General features: G+C 45.9%; 1 protein-coding gene across 2 annotated transcripts in view; it reads right to left on the bottom strand.

Moving 5' to 3' along the window:
- Positions 1-4,462: 4,462 nt before the first annotated feature.
- Positions 4,463-22,967, bottom strand: part of LOC139371411 (SRSF protein kinase 1-like) — a 64,674-nt gene continuing 46,169 nt past the window's right edge. For both annotated transcript variants that reach the window (XM_071111805.1, XM_071111804.1), the window contains 14 exons: positions 22,080-22,186; positions 21,674-21,782; positions 21,132-21,219; positions 20,918-21,005; positions 20,236-20,342; positions 19,812-19,977; positions 17,237-17,262; positions 15,670-15,874; positions 15,031-15,378; positions 10,098-10,198; positions 9,154-9,261; positions 8,043-8,112; positions 7,541-7,633; positions 4,463-6,322 (listed from right to left, as the gene is read on the bottom strand). In XM_071111805.1, the coding sequence (XP_070967906.1) occupies positions 6,138-6,322; positions 7,541-7,633; positions 8,043-8,112; positions 9,154-9,261; positions 10,098-10,198; positions 15,031-15,378; positions 15,670-15,874; positions 17,237-17,262; positions 19,812-19,977; positions 20,236-20,342; positions 20,918-21,005; positions 21,132-21,219; positions 21,674-21,782; positions 22,080-22,186 (1,801 nt within the window). In that variant the 3' untranslated portion in view covers positions 4,463-6,137. The remainder of the gene's footprint in view (positions 6,323-7,540; positions 7,634-8,042; positions 8,113-9,153; positions 9,262-10,097; positions 10,199-15,030; positions 15,379-15,669; positions 15,875-17,236; positions 17,263-19,811; positions 19,978-20,235; positions 20,343-20,917; positions 21,006-21,131; positions 21,220-21,673; positions 21,783-22,079; positions 22,187-22,967) is intronic.

The following is a 22,967-nucleotide window of genomic DNA, read 5'->3' as shown; positions in this document are numbered from 1 at the left end:
TGTGGAGGCTATATACAGGGGGTACCGAGTCAATGTGGAGGCTATATACAGGGTGTTACGGTACCCAGTCAATGTGGAGGCTATATACAGGGGGTACCGAGTCAATGTGGAGGCTATATATAGGGGGTACCGAGTCAATGTGGAGGCTATATACAGGGGGTACCGAGTCAATGTGGAGAATATACAGGGTGTTACGGTACCCAGTCAATGTGGAGGCTATATACAGGGTGTTAGGGTACCGAGTCAATGTGCAGGCTATATACAGGGGGTACCGAGTCAATGTGGAGGCTATATACAAGGGGTACCGAGTCAATGTGGAGGCTATATACAGGGGGTACCGAGTCAATGTGGAGGCTATATACAGGGTGTTACGGTACCGAGTCAATGTGGAGGCTATATACAGGGTGTTACGGTACCCAGTCAATGTGGAGGCTATATACAGGGGGTACCGAGTCAATGTGGAGGCTATATACAGGGGGTACCGAGTCAATGTGGAGGCTATATACAGGGGGTACAGGTACCGAGTCAATGTGGAGGCTATATACAGGGGGTCCCGGTACCGAGTCAATGTGCAGGGTTAGTTGAGGTTAGTGTTTTTGGTTATAATCCTGCTGAAAGGTGAAATCATCTCCCAGTGTGGTGGAAAGCAGACTGAACCAGGTTTTCCTCTAGGATTTTTACTGTGCTTAACTCTATTCAGTATATTTTTTCATCCTGAAAATCTCCCGGTCTTTAACGACTACAAGCATATCCATAACATGATGCAGCCACAACTATGCTTGAAAAGAAGGAGAGTGGTACTCAGTAATGTGTTGTATTACATTTGCCTCAAAAATAACACAATGTGTTTAGGACAAAAAGTTAATCGCTTTGCCACATTTTTTAAAGTGTTACTTTAGTGCCTTGATGCAAGCAGCATGCATATTTTTTAAATATTTGTTATGTACAGGCTTCCTTCTTTTCACCGTCAATTAGATTCGTATTGTGGAGTAACTACAGTGTTGCTCCATCCTCAATTTTGTCCTATCATAACCATTACCTCTGTAACTGTTTTGAAGTCACCATTGGCCTCATGGTGAAATCCCTGAGCGGTTTCATCCCTCTCCGGCAACTGAGTTATAAAGGATGCCTGTATCTTTGTGGTGACTGGGTGTTTTGATACACCATGTTCAAAGGGATATTCAATGTCTGACCTCCCTGGTGTTTGTGGTGGAAAAGATGTTTGAAATGTACTGCTCGACTGAGGGACTCCACATATTATTGAATGTCTGGGGTACAGAGACAAGGTCGTCATTCAAAAACCAAGTTATTAACCAAGTTACTATTATTGCACACAAGAGTACATACAATTTGTGAAGCACATCTTTACTCCTGAACTTAATTAAGCCTGCCGTAAATAAGTGGTTAAATACTAATTGACAATTCAGCTTTTCATTTTTAATTAATTTGTTAACAATTGTAATATATATATATAATTCCACTTTGCCATAATGGGGCATTGTGTTAAGGCCGGTGACGCAAAATCTCCATCAATTTTAAATTCAGGCTGTAACAAAAACATGTTGGTGTGAACACTGAGGGCTCTGTATTAACTGGGAGAATATAACGCAGTATTGGCCTTATAGAAATGTGACAACATATTAGGAACACCTTCCTAATACTGAGTTGCACCCCCTTTGCCCTCAGAACAGCCTCAATTCGTCAGGGCACTGACTTTACAAGGTGTTGAAAAGCATTCCACACGGATGCTGGCTCCTATGCTTCCCACAGTTGTCAAGGTGCTTCTACACCTGCATTGCTTGCTGTTTGGGGTTTTAGGCTGGGTTTCTGTACAGCACTTTGAGATATCAGCTGATGTACGAAGGGCTATATAAATAAATTTGATTTGATGTCCTTTGGGTAGTAGATCATTCTTGATACACTCAGGAAACTGTTGAGTGTGAAAAACCCAGCAGTGTTGCAGTTCTTGACACAAACCGGTGCGCTTGGTACCTACTACCATACCCTGTTCAAAGGCACTTACATCTTTTGTTCCTTGTCCATTCACCCTCTGAATGGCACACATTCACAATCCATGTCTCAATTGTCTCAAGGCTTAAACATAATGAACCAGTCTCCTCCCCTTTATCTACACCAGGTATGAGCAACTGACGGTGGGGGACACAAAAAAACTAAACTCATCATGAGGGGCCGCAGTGGCTCCTGGGTCTGTGTACCCACATCCATAACCCCCTACACATTTTGTCCTAGGGTGTAGATTAAAAAAAAAAAATTTAAAAAAGTTTTAAAGTTTGCTGTAATTTTACACAATGGACCCCATCCTGGTCGGTAATTCAACCAGGCTTTACTACAGGTTTAGATAGCTGGCCACTAGACTAAGTTACCACTAGACTAAGTTACCACTAGACTAACTTACCACTAGACTAAGTTACCACTAGACTAACTTACAACTAGACTAAGTTACCACTAGACTAAGTTACCACTAGACTAACTTACCACTAGACTAAGTTACCACTAGACTAAGTTACCACTAGACTAAGTTACCACTAGACTAACTTACCACTAGACTAACTTACCACTAGACTAAGTTACCACTAGACTAAGTTACCACTAGACTAACTTACCACTAGACTTAGTTACCACTAGACTAACTTACCACTAGACTAAGTTACCACTAGACTAAGTTGCCACTAGACTAAGTTACCACTAGACTAAGTTACCACTAGACTAAGTTGCCACTAGACTAAGTTACCACTAGACTAAGTTACCAATCTAAAACATGTTAGCTGACATGGGCTAATTGAGTGACTGTGTACAACCAACATTTCTAATTTGTGCAATATTCTATTCTTCTAAATCTCAACAGTAAGTTCCCAAAAAATACAAATCGTTTACTTCTTTTTGTTGTATTTGACCTTTTTCTTCCCAATTACGATCTTGTCTCATCGCTGCAACTCCCTAACGGGCTCTGGAGAGGCGAAGGTAGAGTCATGCGCCCTCCGAAACATGACCCGCCTGTCCACGCTTCTTAACACCTGCCTGCTTAACCTGGAAGCCAGCCGCACCAACGCGTTGGACGGAGGAAAGAACGTGCAAACTGACGATCAAAGCCCGGCCCACCACAACGAGTCGCTAGAGCGCTATGAGCCAAGTAACCCTCCCCTAACCAGGACAACACAGGGCCAATTGTGCGCCGCCCTATTGGACACCGCCTGGGATCAAACCCGGGTCTGTAGTGATGCCTCAATCACTGCGATGCAGTTCGTTAGACTGCTGTGCCACTCGGGAAGCCCAAATTTATTTTTGCATTTATTTTTTACTCATTGGTACGCAGGCCACCAGCTGCCCATCCCTGATCTACAGAGTGAAGTGGATTTAACAAGTGACATCAATAAGGGATCATAGCTGTCACCTGGTCAGTCTGTCATAGAAAGAGCAAGTGTTCCTAATGTTTTGTACACTCAGTTCCATTCAGAAGAGAACGAGGCGTGTCTAGTGTAACGGATGTGAAACGGCTAGCATAGTTAGCGGTGTGCGCTAAATAGCGTTTCAATCAGTGACGTCACTTGCTCTGAGACCTTGAAGTAGTTGTTTTTGTGGAGCGATGGGTAACGATGCTTCGTGGGTGTCAGTTGTTGATGTGTGCAGAAGGTCCCTAGTTCGCGCCCGGGTATGGGCGAGGGGACGGTCTAAACTTATACTGTTACACTAGCCCACACAGGATGTAATAGAGAACTGCTCCCTGCAGTTCTAGTCATTAGGATACTCATCCAAACCACTACTTGTCTTCAACATGACCAAACTTTAGTCATGTAGTTTCTTCAGTGCAGTAGTTACTGTAGAATGTCCGTGGTGTACTAACAGATACCAGTGTGTAAAATGTGGTGAATACCACTAACTAGTGTGTAATAACCACAAATACCACTCCAATAGTATTGTCTTGCATCAGATCGCATGACAGCCTGCCCTCACTGTCGGCTGAGGAACGAGCGTAGCACACGAGTGAGGCCACCTGTCTGGAAGAGAATGCCCTCATGATGTAACAGTCAGAGAGAACTGTTTCAGAGGCAGCCTGAGGTCGTCAACCCCAGACTTACTACATACAACATTAACATGAGTGAAGGCTCAGAAGTGGTGTTGATTGAGTAAAGCCCAGCTAGTTGATAGGCAATATAAACCCCCGATACAAGGACCACTTTACAATAATTCATGTAGACCGGTGATAATAAAACATAGTAATAAGAATAATGTTCCAGACTAATATTTGCCGATCGTGTGTAATCACGTTTCTTCCGTGCTTTTCCTTTCCCCCAACCTGGGCTCGAACCATGGACCCTCTGAACATAGACAACTTTCACCCACCAAGCACCGGTACCTCGCAAGCATTTGACACATCGGCAACAGATGTTTTACTGGAATCTAGAAAATACTATACAGCATCCTAACAATTACAAGTCAGCCATTTTCAAAATGTTCATTTTTTATTAAGTACAGAAAAGAGGCTCGATTTAGCAGTAAACAATCAAAGGCAGAGGAGGAGGAAGAGGCAAGGGGCGGTCAGGGAAAGAGAGAAGGGAGAGAGGCTTGTAGAAAAAGAGCAACAGGGGAGAGAGGGGGGGGGGGAGCCTTCAAAGCCTTATTCCAGCCTTATTATTATTACAATCCACGATTTAGTTTCTCTTTGATGCAGTTAAAACAGCAGACCACTGCAAGCGGGGCAACATCAGTATGAAAATATGCTTTAAAATGCAGCAAAAAAAACTAGCAAATGCGTCTCAAGGCATCAGTTGACATCCGAAACGACGCAGACATGTTCCGTCCCAAGTGGCACCCTATTCCCTATATAGTGCACCACTTTTGAACTGGGCCCTTAAGAATCTGGTCAAAAGTAGTGCACTATGTAGGGAATAGGGTGTCATTTGGGACATAAGCAGCATCCTCTCAACGGTGTAAACGTACACCGCTGAAACAGCAGCTGTTCTGTAGAGGGAAAGCAGAGAACCAAGGTCAACGTTTTGAGCACAGATATGTACAACACAGGGGTCCGTTCAAAATGGCACCCTGTTCCTAACTTTATAGGGAACAGGGTGGACATTTTTGGAAGGCAACCACGACCTTCTGATTGGAAAATAAAAATCGGATGTTCTTGAATCAGATACAGTAGTACTCCCATTCTGATCATATTGTGAAAGTGGAAAATTCTCATGATATCGTATCACACCATCTAGCTAACACCAAAATCATTTTTTTCCTTTTCGTTCTAAGGCAAACCTTGTCTGGAACGTTAAATACCACAGGAGAGAACATATGAAACATGGTTATTCAGTAGCATTAGTCATGGTCTGTGGACCCATGCAGGTAACAGAAAGTAGTAAATTACATTTGGTTCATGGTACTATCCCCACGTTGTGCGAAGTGCTATTACAAAGCTGCTACCTGGAGCGTGACACCGAAGGACAGGGACGATCTTACGGAACCAGACGGTTCCATTCCGTTCAGGAAGTTTCAGTTCATTCACATCGGTTCCCAGTTCAGGAAGATTTCATGGAGAATCCTTAGAATCTATGACAGTCCAAACCTTCTTTATCGTATTCTAGGCAGCTATTCTTCCCCACAAACACAAAATAAAGATCCAAACTAACCTCTATCAATACTGTACATGAAAAAAAAAAAAAATCTGATGTGCTAGTCTAGTGGTACAGACAGTTGGTGTTCTGGAGATATGATCCATTGGAGGTCTGTAAGGTTTGATCTTAACTCTGAGGTGTGTATTCAATCAAACAAGACAAAAAACTAAAAAAAGACAGGATATTCTCAGAACAAAAAGAGTTACCTAGGTGTCATTGTTGGTACAGAGAGAAAAGACATTGATACTCAAGTGATATTCAGTCAGTTGAAACAAAGGAACCAAATAACAGACGAACAGATAAGAGTTCTACTGGATTATACCTAGGACACGAGGGTGTTCAGCCGTGTGTGTGTGTGTTGAACCACTAGGTGGAGATGCAGTCATAGTGAAAGCCCTGGTTCTCCGTTGAGGTGTGTGTTTACGTATGTTTGAATGTGTGTTTATGTACATGTCTGTCTGTATGTACTGCATATGTGCTGCTTGTGGCTGTGGTAGCGCCGGGGATCCTCTAGGGGGCGATCCATGCGTGTCGGAGGCACTCCGCAGCCGTGGCTCTCTTCTCTGGTACCAGGTCTAACATTGGGAGCAGGAAGCTGGAGAAGGTAGCTGCCTCCTCTTTAGACCACTCATACTTCTCTACCAACACCTCCAACAGACCCCACGGCTTCAGCTTGGTGATGTGCCGGAGGTCCCCTACACAGAGAGAGGGAGTTAACTCCACACATACCGCGGAAAGACATACACCTTCACACGTAGACACGGCTCAACTTTAAATCAAGTCAAACTGGATTTGTCACATGCGTCGAATACAACGCAGTTAAGAAAACATTTACAAAAATATAGTAAAAAAATTAATTTGAAAAAGAACAATACTTTAAATAGCAACATTAAAATAACAATAGCAAGATACAGGGGGGGTACCAGTACAGTGTCAATGTGCGGGGGCACTGGTTAGTTGAGGTAAAATGTCGGTAGAGTAATTAAAGTGACTATAGATAATAAACAGAGTAGCTGCAGCGTAACAATGGGAGAGGGGGGGGGGGGGGGGGATTAGCTGTTCAGGAGTCTTATGACTTGGGGGTAGAAGCTGTTAAAAAGCCTTTTGAACCAAGACTTGGTGCTCCGGTACCGCTTGCCGTGTGGTAGCAGAGAGAACAATCTATGACTAGGGTGGCTGGAGTCGTTGACAATTTTTAGGGCCTTCCTCTGACACCGCCTGGTATAGAGGTCCTGGATGGCAGGAAGCTTGTCACCAGTGATGTACTGGGCCATACGCACTACCCTCTGTAGCGCCTTGCGGTCGGAAGCCAAGCAGTTGTCATAGTAGGCAGTGATGCAACAAGTCAGGATTCTCTCGGTGGTGCAGATGTAGAACGTTTTGAGGATTGGAGGACCCATGCCAAATCTTTTCAGTTTCCTGAGGGTGAATAGGTTTGGTTGTGACCTCTTCATGACCGTCTTGGTGTGTTTGGACCATGATAGTTTGTTGGTGATGTGGACACCAAGGAACTTGAAGCTCTCAACCTGCTCCACTACAGCTCCGTCGATGAGAATGGGGGCGTGCTCGGCCCTCCTTTTCCTGTAGTCCACAATCATCTCCTTTGTCTTGATCAAGTTAAGGGAGAGGTTGTTGTCCTGGCACCACACGGCCAGGTCTCTGACCTCCTAGGCTGTCTCAATGTTGTCGGTGATCAGGCCTACCACTGTTGTGTCATCGGCAAACTTAATGGTGTTGGAGTCGTGCCTGGCCATGCAGTCGTGAGTGAACAGGGAGTAAAGTGTGGGACTGAGCGAGAAAGTTACCTATGCAAAGACCTTGTATAGGAAAGAGCAAAAAGACAGAAAAACATCACACACACTAACAGACACACACAAACACAGTAAGAAACAGCAGATGTAACTTTTGTTTACCTTTCTTGGTGAAGAATTCCTTGGAGTATTTTCCTGCTAGGATCAGCTTCCTAGGAACTTTACCCAGCAGCTCAATGATCAGCGCGATGTGGTCTACACACAGGATGAAGAGAGGGAGAGGAGGAGTGATTAAGACAACACAGGACATCCAGAAACCTCCTCGGGGAGACAGCAGCAGGATGATATGGGATGCCAGTGTCTAAAGTAGGGCCCTGTGTTTTGTGCAAACATGACATAGTTGGATTTATTTAAAAATCTATTTTTTTATTATCAAACTGATCCCTTTTCTTTTTATGTCAGACTGTCCTGCACCTCAGACAATTGCTTTTCGTTTTGGGGTAATTTTCACTTCTTGATTAAGCTTAAAATACAGGATAAAATCTTGCTATGTCACATAATCGCTCAAAACACACGGTCCCTAACTTTGAGGTACAAAATATGACAAGACTCTTAAAGGCGCAATCTGTGAGATTTAAATAAGAAGGGGAGGGGTGGAACATACCTTCATCTCTGGTGTAGTCCTGTCCGGAGTGAGGCTCAAACAGGTAGTCCCCTGTAGCCAGCTCAAAGGCCTGGTTAAAACACACAGTCACAACGGTTCATATAAAACACAAAGTCACAACGGTTCACATAAAACACACAGTCACAACGGTTCACATAAAACACAGTCACAACGGTTCACATAAAACACACAGTCACAACGGTTCACATAAAACACACAGTCACAACGGTTCACATAAAACACAGTCACAACGGTTCACATAAAACACACAGTCACAACGGTTCACATAAAACACACAGTCACAACGGTTCACATAAAACACAGTCACAACGGTTCACATAAAACACACAGTCACAACGGTTCACATAAAACACACTGTATAAACACAGTCAAAATAACTTGTCCTTGTACCATTACTGTCCTGTCCTCTGTGTTTTCTCTCCATAACATCTCACATTCCTTTGTGGTTTAACTGCCTTCTGAATGTCAGCACACTCCTCCTGCCCTTCAAGGACGGCTGTCCTGTGTGTGTGTGTCCTTCAGGGAACGCTCTCCTTTATGCGTCTGTGTATGTAACTAATGAACTAGACCATAGCCAGCCCTTATTGTTGTTTTGAAACGCTCAGTCATACCAGACAGGGTAGACTGATGACTAGACAGCCGGGCAGCTCAATACAAGCCCATATCAAAGTACTGTCTGCTAGGCTAGTTAGACTTACTGAGGCTATACATTTACTGAGGTGTTTCAAGTTCCTGGGGGACCTCCTTAGGAAACTAACCCGTTTATTAAAACATGCTTGTATTTGTAAGTTGTAACAGGCATTCATTTTTTTGTGGTGCAGTGAAATGACTTAGTCAACATCATACAGCCCTTCTGACCTGCGGTATTTCTAACAGATGAAAAACACAAACATTCCACATTCATTTCAACTGACAGGAACACAGAAACATTTCATATTCATTTCAACTGACAGGAACACAGAAACATTCCACATTCATTTCAACTGACAGGAACACAGAAACATTTCACATTCATTTCAACTGACAGGAACACAGAAACATTTTGGGTTGATATTACATGCAGGAGGAGTGTGTGTGTGTGTTCACCCACCATAGCAGCAGTACTCCAGATATCAGCAGGCGTCCCGTAGCCCGCTCCCATCAACACCTCCAGAGAACGGTACTGGCGAGTTTGTATGTCATCTGTAAAGTGTTTGTGCTGAGGGATGGAGAGCGAGAAAAGGACAGAAAGATAAAGGGTTCACTGATCTGAAATGACTGGCATTAATAAAACTGTTGCTAATTCAGTCATTAGTTTCATCATCTGGAGTTGATGAGAAGTGAATCTTCCTGATTAATAATTAAAACCTCTTGAGGATCAAAACCTTTTTTCTTTTCAATTTTGGCCTAAAAACAACATGCCCAAATCTAAGTCCCTGTAGCTCAGGATCTGAGGCAAGGATATGCTGATTCATGATACCACTTGAAAGGAAACACTTTGAAGTTTGTGGAAATGTGAAACTAATGTAGGTAGGAAGTATTGAAGGATGCATTTAAATGTTTCTAAACAGTCTGGTCTAGGGTGGTCCAGTGGCCTAGGGTGGTCCAGTGGTCAAGGGTGGTCCAGTGGTCTAGGGTGGTCCAGTGGTCTAGGGTGGTCCAGTGGTCTAGGGTGGTCCAGTGTGGTCCAGTGGTCTGGGGTGGTCCAGTGGTCTGGGGTGGTCCAGTGGTCTGGGGTGGTCCAGTGGTCTGGGGTGGTCCAGTGGCCTGGGGTGGTCCAGTGGTCTAGTGGCCTAGGGTGGTCCAGTGGCCTAGGGTGGTCCAGGGTGGTCCAGTGGTCTAGGGTGGTCCAGTGGTCTAGGGTGGTCCAGTGGCCTAGGGTGGTCCAGTGGTCTAGTGGCCTAGGGTGGTCCAGTGGCCTAGGGTGGTCCAGTGGCCTTAGGGTGGTCCAGTGGTCTAAGCCACTGCCTCCAGAACATACACCACTGCAGAATGGGTGCCAAGTCGACCCACCACTATTACAACACCATCTTTCAGAATGTCTGATGTACTCACCACCCAGCAGGCGTTCCCCAGGTCAGCGATTTTGATCTGGATCTTGTCTGCATTGAGAGGTTCCAGAGGGTTGACCAACAGACTACCTGCTGCTACTTTATCTAGAGACGAGAGAGAGAGAACGAGAGATGGACAAGGAGAGAGGAACACAATGCATTAGCCAAGAGAACATACCTACATGACCAAAAGTAAGTGGACAGCTGCTCGTCAAACATCTCATTCCAAAATCCTGGGCATTAATATGGAGTTGTTCCCCCCTTTGCTGCTATAACAGCCTCCGCTCTTCTGGGAAGGCTTTCCACTAGATGTTGGAACATTGCTGCTATAACAGCCTCCGCTCTTCTGGGAAGGTTTTCCACTAGATGTTGGAACATTGCTGCTATAACAGCCTCCGCTCTTCTGGGAAGGTTTTCCACTAGATGTTGGAACATTGCTGCAGGGACTTTCTTCCATTCAGCCACAAGACCATTAGTGAGGTTGGGCACTGATGTTGGGTGATTAGGCATGGCTTGCAGTCGGCGAGCCAATTCCTCCCAAAGCTGTTCGATGGGGTTGAGGTCAGGGCTCTGTGCAGGCCAGTCAAGTTCCTCCACACCAATCTTGACAAAACATTTCTCTACGGACATCGCTTTGTGCACGGGGCGGCAGGTAGCCTAGTGGTTAGAGCGTTGGACTAGTAACCGAAAGGTTGCAAGATCGAATCCCCGACAAGGTAAAAATCTGCCCTTCTTTCAATGAACAAGGCAGTTAACCCACTGTTCCTATGCCGTCATTGAAAAAAAATAATTTGTTCTTAACTGACTTGCCTAGTCAAATAAAAGGTAAAATAAAAAAATGAATTGTCATTCTGAAACAGGAAAGGGCCTTTCCCAAACTTGCCACAAAGTTGGAAGCACAGAATCGTCTAGAATGTCAAGATTTCCCTTCACTGGAACTAAGGGACCTAGCCCGAATCATGAAAACCAGCCAGACCATGACTCCTCCTCCACCTAACTTTACAGTTGGCACTTTGCATTGGGGCAGGTAGCGTTCTCCTGGCATCCGCCAAACCCAGATTAGTCCGTAGGACTTCCAGATGGTGAAGCGTGATTTATCACTCCTGAGAACGCGTTTCCATGTAGCTCTCAACGAACAGTTCTTGTGCTGACGTTGCTTCCAGAGGCGGTTTGGAACTCGGTAGTGAATGTTGTAACAGAGTACAGACGATTTTTACTCGCTTCAGCACTCGGTGGTTCTGTTCTGTGACAGAACACTTCTCAGTTCCTATGCTTCCTGGCTGATGTTTTGGTCACTTTTGAATGCTGGTGGTGCTTTCACTCTAGTGGTAGCATGAGACGGAGTCTACAACCCACACAAGTGGCTCAGGTAGTGCAGCTCATCCAGGATGGCACATCAATGCGAGCTGTGGCAAGAAGGTTTGCTGTGTCTGTCAGCGTAGTGTCCAGAGCATGGAGGCGCTACCAGGAGACAGGCCAGTACATCAGGAGACGTGGAGGAGGCCGTAGGAGGGCATCAACCCAGCAGCAGGACCGCTACCTCCGACTTTGTGCAAGGAGGAGCACTGCCAGAGCCCCACAAAATGACATCCAGCAGGCCACAAATGTACATGTTGTCTGCTCAAACGGTCAGAAACAGACTCCATGAGGGCCCGACGTCCACAGGTGGGGGTTGTGCTTACAGCCCAACACCGTGCAGGACGTTTGGCATTTGCCAGAGAACACCAAGATTGGCAAATTCGCCACTGGCGCCCTGTGCTCTTCACAGATGAAAGCAGGTTCACACTGAGCACATGTGACAGACGTGACAGAGCCTGGAGACGCCGTGGAGAACGTTCTGCTGCCTGCAACATCCTCCATCATGACCGGTTTGGCGGTGGATCAGTCATGGTGTGGGGTGGCATTTCTTTCCTCCATGTGCTCGCCAGAGGTAGCCTGACTGCCATTAGGTACCGAGATGAGATCCTCAGACCCCTTGTGAGACCATATGCTGGTGCGGTTGGCCCTGGGTTCCTCCTAATGCAAGACAATGCTAGACCTCATGTGGCTGGAGTGTGTCAGCTGTTCCTGCAAGAGGAAGGCATTGATGCTATGGACTGGCCCGCCCGTTCCCCAGACCTGAATCCAACTGAGCACATCTGGGACATCATGTCTCGCTCCATCCACCAACAGACTGCACCACAGACTGTCCAGGAGTTGGCGGATGCTTTAGTCCAGGTCTGGGAGGAGATCCCTCAGGAGACCATCCGCCACCTCATCAGGAGCATGCCCAGGCGTTGTAGGGAGGTCATACAGGCACGTAGAGGCCACACACACTACTGAGCCTCATTTTGACTTGTTTTAAGGACATTACATCAAAGTTGGATCAGCCTGTAGTGTGGTTTTCCACTTTAATTTTGAGTGTGACTCCAAATCCAGACCCCCATGGGCTGATAAATTTGATTTCCATTGAAATTTTTTGTGTGAATTTGTTGTCAGCACATTCAACTAAGTAAAGATGTGTTATTTTAGTGTTCCCTTTATTTTTTTGAGCAGTATATATATATATATATTGTGCTGTCCACAAAAAGTCCCTGTGAAGAGAGGAAAGAGAGGAGGAAAACGAAGAGGAGATTGAAAGAGTACCGAAGAGGTGATATTAGAAGCACTTAGGAGGTTAGTGGGGAAACTAACATACCACCTCGCCTACAGATAACACTACAGACACCACTACAGATACCACTACAGACACCACTACAGACACCACTACAGACACCACTACAGACACCACTACAGACACCACTACAGATACCACTACAGATACCACTACAGATACCACTACAGATACCACTACAGATACCACTGCGCCCACAGACAACACTACAGATACCACCGCGCCCACAGATAACACTACAGATACCACTACGGATACCACCGCGCCTACAGACAACACTACAGATACCACCGCGCCCACAGATACCGCCGCGCCTACAGATACCACTACAGATACCACCACGCCTACAGACAACACTACAGATACCACCGCGCCTACAGACAACAGTACAGATACCACCACGCCTACAGACAACACTACAGATACCACTACAGACAACACTACAGATTAGAGGTAGACCGATTAATCGGAATGGCCAATTAATTAGTGCCGATTTCAAGTTTTCATAACAATCGAAAATCTGTATTTTTGGGCGCCAATTTCCGGTTATTTAAAATAAAATATATATATATTTTATACCTTTGATTTAACTAGGCAAGTCAGTTAAGAACATTCTTATTTTCAATGACTGCCTAGGAACTGTGGGTTAACTGCCTTGTTCAGGGGTAGAACGACAAATTTTCACCTTGTCAGCTCAGCAGAGTTAACTAGTCCAACGCTCTAACCATTGCACTCCACAAGTAGCCTGCCTGTTACGCGAATGCAGTAGAAGCCAAGGTTAATTGCTAGCTAGCATTAAACTTATCTTATAAAAAACAATCAATCATAATCACTAGTTATAACTACTAATCCAGTTTAGCAGACAATATTAACCAGGTGAAATTGTGTCACTTCTCTTGCGTTCATTGCACGCAGAGTCAGGGTATATGCAACAGTTTGGGTCGCCTGGCTCATTGAGAACTAATTTGCCAGAATTTTACATAATTATAACATACATTGAAGGTTGTGCAATGTAACAGCAATATTTAGACTTAGGGATGCCACCCGTTAGATAAAATACCGAACGGTTACGTATTTCACTGAAAGAATAAACGTCTTGTTTTCGAAATGATAGTTTCCGGATTCGATCATATTAAATGACCAAAGGCTCGTATTTCTGTGTGTTATTATGTTATAATTAAGTCTATGATTTGATAGAGCAGTCTGACTGAGCAGCAGCAGGCCCGTAATCATTCATTCAAACAGCACTTTCATGCGTTTTGCCAGCAGCTCTTCGCAAGCACAGCGCTGTTTATGACTTCAAGCCTATCAGCCTAATGGCTGGTGTAACCAATGTGAAATGGCTAGCTAGTTAGCTGTGTGTGCGCTAATACTGTTTCAAACGTCACTCGCTTTTAGATTTGGAGTAGTTATTCCCCTTGCTCTGCAAGGGCCGTGGCTTTTGTGGAGCAATGGGTAACGATGCTTTGAGTGTGGCTGTTGTCGATGTGTTCCTGGTTCGAGCCCAGGTAGGGGCGAGGAGAGGGACGGAAGCTATACTGTTACAATGACAATACTATAGTGCCTATAAGAACATCCAATAGTCAAAGGTATATGAAATACAAATGGTATAGAGAGAAATAGTCCTATAAATACTACATTAACTACAACCTAAAACCTCTTACATTGCAATATTGAAGTCTCATGTTAAAAAGAACCACCAGCTTTCATATGTTCTCATGTTCTGAGCAAGGAACTGAAACGTTAGCTTTCTTACATGGCACATATTGCACTTTTACTTTCTTCTCCAACACTTTGTTTTTGCATTATTTAAACCAAATTGAACATGTTTCATTATTTATTTGAGGCTAAATTGATTTTATTGATGTTTTATATTAAGTTAAAATAAGTGTTAATTCAGTATTGTTGTAATTGTCATTATTACAAATAAAACATGTTTTTAAAATCGGCCGTTAACACTACAGATACCACTACAGATACCTCCACAGATACCTCCACAGATACCTCCACAGATACCTCCACAGATACCACTACAGATACCACTACAGATACCACTACAGATACCACTACACATATCGCCGCACCGTCAGCTGGAGTGTATTCAGTGAGGTGAAACATTCAGAATGTTGCAGAAAGACACGTAAGGAGTAGATCTGACGATCATTTAATCTACATGTTAGAGACACGTGTGATCTACATGACACCTCTGTTCCATCTGAATGTTCTGGAACGCTGTGGCTTCCTGATGAAGTACCCAGCACAGTGCCACTTCTCCACCACTAACCGTTCCTCTCCTCCTCCTCCTCTTCATCCTCTATTCCAGGCATCACCTTAGTCTCCATCTCGCTCTCCTTCCATTGCTCTCTCCCTTGTTTACCATCTGTACCGGGATCGGGTGGGTCACCGGGACCTTTGCCGTTGTACTCTGGGTAAGTTGCATTGACCGGCAGGTCACGACCCTCCGTGCTGGCGTTGAGTTTGTTGGCTTTCTGTTGGTCCTCTTCGTCTTTCTCCTCTTCTTCCTCAGTCCTCTTTACCTCCTGGCTTGCAGTGTCTTCCTCTCTGTGGCCATTGCAGGTCACCTCCATCCTGCTCTCCTCCTCCTCCTCCTTCTCTTCCGGTTTATCTGGACCTGGGTCAATGCAACAGATCAGTCAGTCAGTCACACGAATCGCCAAACGGAAGAAAACGGCCTGAAACAGGGAAGGTACTACGTCAACTTATGCAAGAACTGGCCGAAATGTTTTGCTGTAGCGTGTCCTAATGTACACGATCCAGGTCACCAACTCTGGTCCCATGATATATGGTTAAAATAAACATATGCCTTTCAGTTCCTTTAAAAAAGGAAACAGAATCTAATAGAGGTCCGCAGCATCGTTCTGATCTAGATTAAAGGTGAAGCACAGTCCCCGGGTGGGTTTACCTGCTGTGAAATCATTAGCTATGTCCTGTAGCGTGTCAGACGAGGGCGTGGGGGTGTCTGCAGTGGTCTCTTCCTCCCCCTCCTCCTCTTCCTCTCCTCCTTCCGGCGCTCCCTCCATCTCCTGAATCCTCTTCTCTAACATCTCTGCCTGCTTCTTCTGTTTCTTCTTCATCTTCTTCTTCTTGTTCTTAGACATCTTCACCGTCTGAGGGGCGAGGAGAGGGACGACGAGAGGGGCAAGGACGAGAGGAGAGACAACAAGAGGAGAGGGGCAAGGATGAGAGGAGAGGGACGACGAGAGGAGAGGGGCAAGGACGAGAGGAGAGGGGCAAGGACGAGAGGAGAGGGGCAAGGACGAGAGGAGAGGGGCAAGGACGAGAGGAGAGGGACGACGAGAGGAGAGGGACGACGAGAGGAGAGGGACGACGAGAGGAGAGGGACGACGAGAGGAGAGGGACGACGAGAGGAGAGGGACGACGAGAGGAGAGGGACGACGAGAGGAGAGGGACGGCGAGAGGAGAGGGACGACGAGAGGAGAGGGACGACGAGAGGAGAGGGACGACGAGAGGAGAGGGACGACGAGAGGAGAGGGACGACGAGAGGAGAGGGGCAAGGACGAGAGGAGAGGGGCAAGGACGAGAGGAGAGGGGCAAGGACGAGAGGAGAGGGGCAAGGACGAGAGGAGAGGGGCAAGGACGAGAGGAGAGAGGCAAGGACGAGAGGAGAGAGGCAAGGACGAGAGGAGAGGGATGACGAGGAGGAGAGGGACGAGGAGGAGAGGGACGAGGAGGAGAGGGACGAGGAGGAGAGGGACGAGGAGAGGGATGACGAGGAGAAGAGGGACGAGGAGAGGGATGACGAGGAGAAGAGGGACGAGGCGAGGAACGAGGAGAGTTAAGGAGAGGGGTGATGAGAAGAGGGGGGAGAGAGGGGATGGATAAGGGGGAGAGGATACGGATAAGGAGAGGATACGGATAAGGAGAGGAGACGGATAAGGAGAGGAGACGGATAAGGGGGAGAGGGATGAGGAGAGGATATCGATAATGAGAGAATGATAAAGGGGAGAGGGATAAGATGAGGAGGTAAGGAGAGGATATGGAGAGGATATGGATAATGAGAGAATGATAAGGGGGAGAGGGATGAGATGAGGAGGTAAGGAGAGGATATGGATAATGAGAGGATGATAAGGGGGAGAGGGATGAGATGAGGAGGTAAGGAGAGGATATGGATAAGGGGGAGAGGGATGAGATGAGGAGGTAATCAAATCAAATCAAATTTTATTTGTCACATACACATGGTTAGCAGATGTTAATGCGAGTGTAGCGAAATGCTTGTGCTTCTAGTTCCGACAATGCAGTAATAACAAGTAATCTAGGAGAGGGAGATTATAATAAAAACATGGGAAGAGAGGGTGTAAGGTTTGGACTACTGTACCATTTGTAAAACCATTGCTCAGTGTGAACAGAACCACCCACTCCAACACATTATCTGGTAGATACAGCTGGTAGCAGCCACCACACACAAAATAACAAGCTTTCAGAAATAACACAAAGACTGATAGACTCACTGGTTTGGGTGCTGGAGCTGTGCTTACTGTGGAGAGAGAGAACATTTTAGTCAGTGTTATATCCTCAGCAAAATAACAACTAAACCAGCAGCAAAGGTGATATGTCAAATCTGCCTCAGTAATTAGCATGCAGTTTCAGTCGTACAGTGTGCATGTACTTTGTGTGCGTGTGTGTGTGTGCACATGTGCTCTGATTCACACACAGCTGTTCTGACACCCTCTCCAGTGTCGTGGACCAGCGGGACTCTCACACCATCTCCGCCTGAGACGGTTATTTTTGCACCAAAACCCAGTGACTCACTGAACACTTATTTTTTTATAGCCTTCGTGGTTTTGCATAATGGCCTGTTCTCTCATGTCTTCTCCTGTCTGTTGAATAATGGCCTGTTCTCTCATGTCTTCTCCTGTCTGTTGAATAATGGCCTGTTCTCTCATGTCTTCTCCTGTCTGTTGCATAATGGCCTGTTCTCTCATGTCTTCTCCTGTCTGTTGAATAATGGCCTGTTCTCTCATGTCTTCTCCTGTCTGTTGCATAATGGCCTGTTCTCTCATGTCTTCTCCTCTGTCTGTTGAGTAATGGCCTGTTCTCTCATGTCTTCTCCTGTCTGTTGCATAATGGCCTGTTCTCTCATGTCTTCTCCTGTCTGTTGAATAATGGCCTGTTCTCTCATGTCTTCTCCTCTGTCTGTTGAGTAATGGCCTGTTCTCTCATGTCTTCTCCTGTCTGTTGCATAATGGCCTGTTCTCTCATGTCTTCTCCTGTCTGTTGAATAATGGCCTGTTCTCTCATGTCTTCTCCTGTCTGTTGAATAATGGCCTGTTCTCTCATGTCTTCTCCTCTGTCTGTTGAGTAATGGCCTGTTCTCTCATGTATTCTCCTGTCTGTTGGATAATGGCCTGTTCTCTCATGTCTTCTCCTCTGTCTGTTGGATAATCGCCTGTTCTCTCATGTCTTCTCCTGTCTGTTGGATAATGGCCTGTTCTCTCATGTCTTCTCCTGTCTGTTGCATAATGGCCTGTTCTCTCATGTCTTCTCCTGTCTGTTGAATAAAGGCCTGTTCTCTCATGTCTTCTCCTGTCTGTTGGATAATGGCCTGTTCTCTCATGTCTTCTCCTGTCTGTTGCATAATGGCCTGTTCTCTCATGTCTTCTCCTCTGTCTGTTGAATAATGGCCTGTTCTCTCATGTCTCCTCCTGTCTGTTGGATAATGGCCTGTTCTCTCGTGTCTTCTCTTGTCTGTTGAATAATGGCCTGTTCTCTCATGTCTTCTCCTCTGTCTGTTGAATAATGGCCTGTTCTCTCGTGTCTTCTCTGTTGCATAATGGCCTGTTCTCTCATGTCTTCTCCTCTGTCTGTTGAATAATGGCCTGTTCTCTCATGTCTTCTCCTGTCTGTTGCATAATGGCCTGTTCTCTCATGTCTTCTCCTGTCTGTTGAATAATGGCCTGTTCTCTCGTGTCTTCTCCTCTGTCTGTTGAATAATGGCCTGTTCTCTCGTGTCTTCTCCTCTGTCTGTTGCATAATGGCCTGTTCTCTCATGTCTTCTCCTCTGTCTGTTGGATAATCGCCTGTTCTCTCGTGTCTTCTCTGTTGCATAATGGCCTGTTCTCTCGTGTCTTCTCTGTTGCATAATGGCCTGTTCTCTCATGTCTTCTCCTCTGTCTGTTGGATAATGGCCTGTTCTCTCGTGTCTTCTCCTGTCTGTTAAATAATGGCCTGTTCTCTCGTGTCTTCTCCTCTGTCTGTTGGATAATGGTTTGTTCTCTCGTGTCTTCTCCTCTGTCTGTTGAATAATGGCCTGTTCTCTCGTGTCTTCTCCTCTGTCTGTTAGATAATGGCCTGTTCTCGTGTCTTCTCCTCTGTCTGTTGGATAATGGCCTGTTCTCTCATGTCTTCTCCTCTGTCTGAGGCTGTTAAGAGTTAGAACTACAGCAGCTCTCCCTCTCAATGTCACCCTTACCATTACAGATGGATCAGCATCAGACAGCTAGATAAAAGGGTCGTTTCATCACTTCAACACCACACCGGAACAAAGCCCAGTCTCATCTCAATCCATATCTACCATCAACTACTTTTATCACCAATCTAAACGCTAGGCTCAGTCTTTAGATATCAAGTCTCTCAGTAAATCGTCAGATGATTTGCCTCTGATGCTTGTGTGTCTGAATTTCCCTACAAAACTCTTGATGTACCAGCAAAACAGGAATCGAGACAATGAATGCATAACCTCAATGTTTTTTCCTATTTGTTCTGATCATTCTCCCAGACTGAAAGGTTGAATGTCTGGCTTGGCTTGGCAGGGCTCACTCTTTGTGTTCAGAACATTGGGACAAAGCACCATACAAAAAAATATATGATCCTTTGAAGAGCTTAGAATTAGGAGCTTCCGAGTGAAAAGCACTAATTAATACAATCTCATTATTCACCAGCATGCCAAGCCCTGATGGAGATGTTATTATGTCCATGTTTATACAGCTTTCCAACACTGCACCATGTTCATTCAAAATGGTGGATGTGAGGGGTCAGTTACCAGCAGCCATCTTCCTGACATAGTGTGTGTGTGTGTGTGTGTACCTGCGGAACCGGAGGGGGGTGGAGCTCCAGTCCTCTGCCATTCTGTTGCCTCGGCAGCCATCTTCTTGATGTAGGGCTCGTTGACCGTCAACAGGATGTTCTCTGGCTTGATGTCTGTATGGATGATCTTACACTTGGAGTGAAGGTAGTCCAGGCCCTGGAGAACCTACAGGAGGGCAGAGGATCGGTAAGACCACGGCTGTATCGGAGGGTTTCAACATTGAGGGAACATTCCCCAAATTCCAGTTGGAGGACTCCTGGAACCATGGAAACGTTTGGTAAAATTTCTGGAATTTCAAACCTGCATTCAATAACAATTACTAACAGTTTCAGCGTTAAAATTCTGTAGTCAAATGTTTGTTTTTGCAATCAAGACCTGGAACGCACCCAATGTTGTGTGAGAAATAAGTTGTGTTGTTTTTACCTGTCGTATGATGCTCTTGACGCAGGGCAGAGGAAGGCCCTGGTAGTTAGACTTGATGATCCACTTCAGCAGGTGATGACCCAGAACCTCAAACACCATACAGACATCTGACAGGAGAGGTCAAGGACCTGTACAGGACTAGTACAGGACAGCATGGGAGAGGTGGGAAGCCTAACTCAAAACACACACCCCCTTGTCATTCGCCCTTATGCATTTGGCTTACAGCTACGCAATATAAAATGTCAACACCTAAAAGGTTCTGCAAAGAACCAAGATGGAAGTGGGCACCCCAACCCAGAACTCATTACCAACTCTTCAAGAAGCTAGGCATGCTGGGACGGAGTCTGGGCGTGTTGCCTGGACACCCAGCTGTGATCAGGATGTAACGGTCTCTAGCTAGGGGGGATAGAGAAACTGTCAGTACAATTGTGCTTCTGTGTGTGTCCTCTAGCTGGAATGTGTTGTGTTGCCAAACGTCCAGACAATGCTGGCCAAACGTCAGCAAGGCAGGGACACATCTGTAAACCACCAATAGTTAGTGGCAGGACTTGGGCAATGAATCTTTTAAGGCTCATAATATTGACCAATAGCAGGAATCTTGGAATATGCCGGTTCTCTCTTGTTGTCAGTTTTCATACTATGTTGAACAGCAGTGTTGTCGTGGATGTTTAACTGAGGATACGAGTTCCGTTCATGCCAGAGATCTTGAAGTCATCCAGTAACTGAACTACCCTCTCCCTGCTGGGGTCCTTCTGGTCCGTGTTCCTGACCTGGAACACACATTAATACTAATCATATTGAGTAGAAGTGAGTGAGAGAGAGAGGGAGAGTGAGAGAGAGGGAGAGTGAGTGAGTGAGTGAGTGAGTGAGAGAGAGAGTGTATATGTGTTCCTCACTGATCTCAGCAGCTTGATCTCATCCAGGGCTGTCTCAGTGTAATGCTCTGCACTCTTCACCACTTTCATGGCCACAAAACACTTCCCTCTAGAAATAACAGGACAACATATGTCACACACTGAAACACACACTGAAACACACCACTTTAACAGGCCTTGACTCAGCACCATTTACACAGACAGAACTTACTGTATGTCCCAGGGCAACCACACAGTGGAACAGACAGAACTTACTGTATGTCCCAGGCCAACCACACAGTGGAACAGACAGAACTTACTGTATGTCCCAGGCCAACCACACAGTGGAACAGACAGAACTTACTGTATGTCCCAGGCCAACCACACATTTACACAGACAGAACTTACTGTATGTCCCAGGCCAACCACACAGTGGAACAGACATAACTTACTGTATGTCCCAGGCCAACCACACAGTGGAACAGACATAACTTACTGTATGTCCCAGGCCAACCACACAGTGGAACAGACAGAACTTACTGTATGTCCCAGGCCAACCACACAGTGGAACAGACAGAACTTACTGTATGTCCCAGGCCAACCACACGGTGGAGAAATGTCCCCAGCCCAGCTTCCTGATCACATGGTATCTACCATTGAACAGGTCTCCTATCTTCACATGGTGGTAACCTCCTGCAATAGTAACACATAATAGTTGGATGTGTGTGTGTTGTACCTCTACAGTAGTCAGTATGTGTGTGTGTTGTACCTCTACAGTAGTCAGTATGTGTGTGTGTTGTACCTCTACAGTAGTCGGTGTGTGTGTGGTACCTCCACAGTAGTCAGTATGTGTGTGTGTATCATACCTCTACAATAGTCGGTATGTGTGTGGTACCTCCACAGTAGTCGGTATGTGTGTGTGTATCATACCTCTACAGTAGTCAGTGTGTCTCATACTTCTACAGTAGTCAGTATGTGTGTGTATCATACCTCTACAGTAGTCATTGGGGTCTTCCTGCTCCTCATCGTCAGAGCCCAGTATCTCCTCATCCTGGTCTGGGAGAGGAGAGTCATTCTGCTGGGACGCAGGGTCTGGCCTGGAGGGGGGGGGGGGGGAGAGAGAGAGAGAGAGAGAGAGAGAGAGAGAGAGAGAAGGGTGAAGGGGGACAGGAGGGAGAGAGGGGACACGAGAGAGAGAGAAAGAGAGACAGACGGCGAGAGAGAAAGATTAGACAAAGCTTATCTTTTTCATTCAAATCGCAGAAATTTCTCTAATTTTGTGCACAAGTTTATTTACATCCCTACTGGTGAGTATTTCTCCTTTCTCAAAACAATCAATCCACCTTACAAGTGTGGCATATCAAGAAGCCTGGGACAATGTGCTGGGACAATAAACGGCTTCTTCACCAGCGGGATGATCTGAGGGGTTGAGAAGTATTTCTGGAATAATGTCCCAGTGGGCATGCCTGGCTACAGGACTGTTTTGCTATTACAGACTGGAATATGTTCCGGGATTCTTCCGAAGGCATTGAGGAGTACACCACATCAGTCACTGGCTTAATCAATAATTGTATCGAGGACGTCCCCCCCACAGTGACTGTACACACATACCCCAACCTGAAGCCATGGATTATACAGGCAACATTCGCACTGAGTTAACGGGTAGAGATGCCGCTTTCAAGGAGCGGGACCCTAACTCAGAAGCTTATAAGAAATCCCGTTATGACTTCCAACGAACCATCAAACAGGCGAAGCGTCAATACAGGACTAAGATCGAATCGTACGACACCGGCTCTGACGCTCGTCAGATGTGGCAGGGCTTGCAAACTATTACAGACTACAAAGGGAAGCACAGCCGAGAGCTGCCCAGTGACACGA

The sequence above is a fragment of the Oncorhynchus clarkii genome, chromosome 17 (genome assembly GCF_045791955.1).
Source record: "Oncorhynchus clarkii lewisi isolate Uvic-CL-2024 chromosome 17, UVic_Ocla_1.0, whole genome shotgun sequence".
NCBI classification, from domain to species: Eukaryota; Metazoa; Chordata; class Actinopteri; order Salmoniformes; family Salmonidae; genus Oncorhynchus; species Oncorhynchus clarkii.
This window is presented reverse-complemented; position numbering and strand designations above follow the sequence as displayed.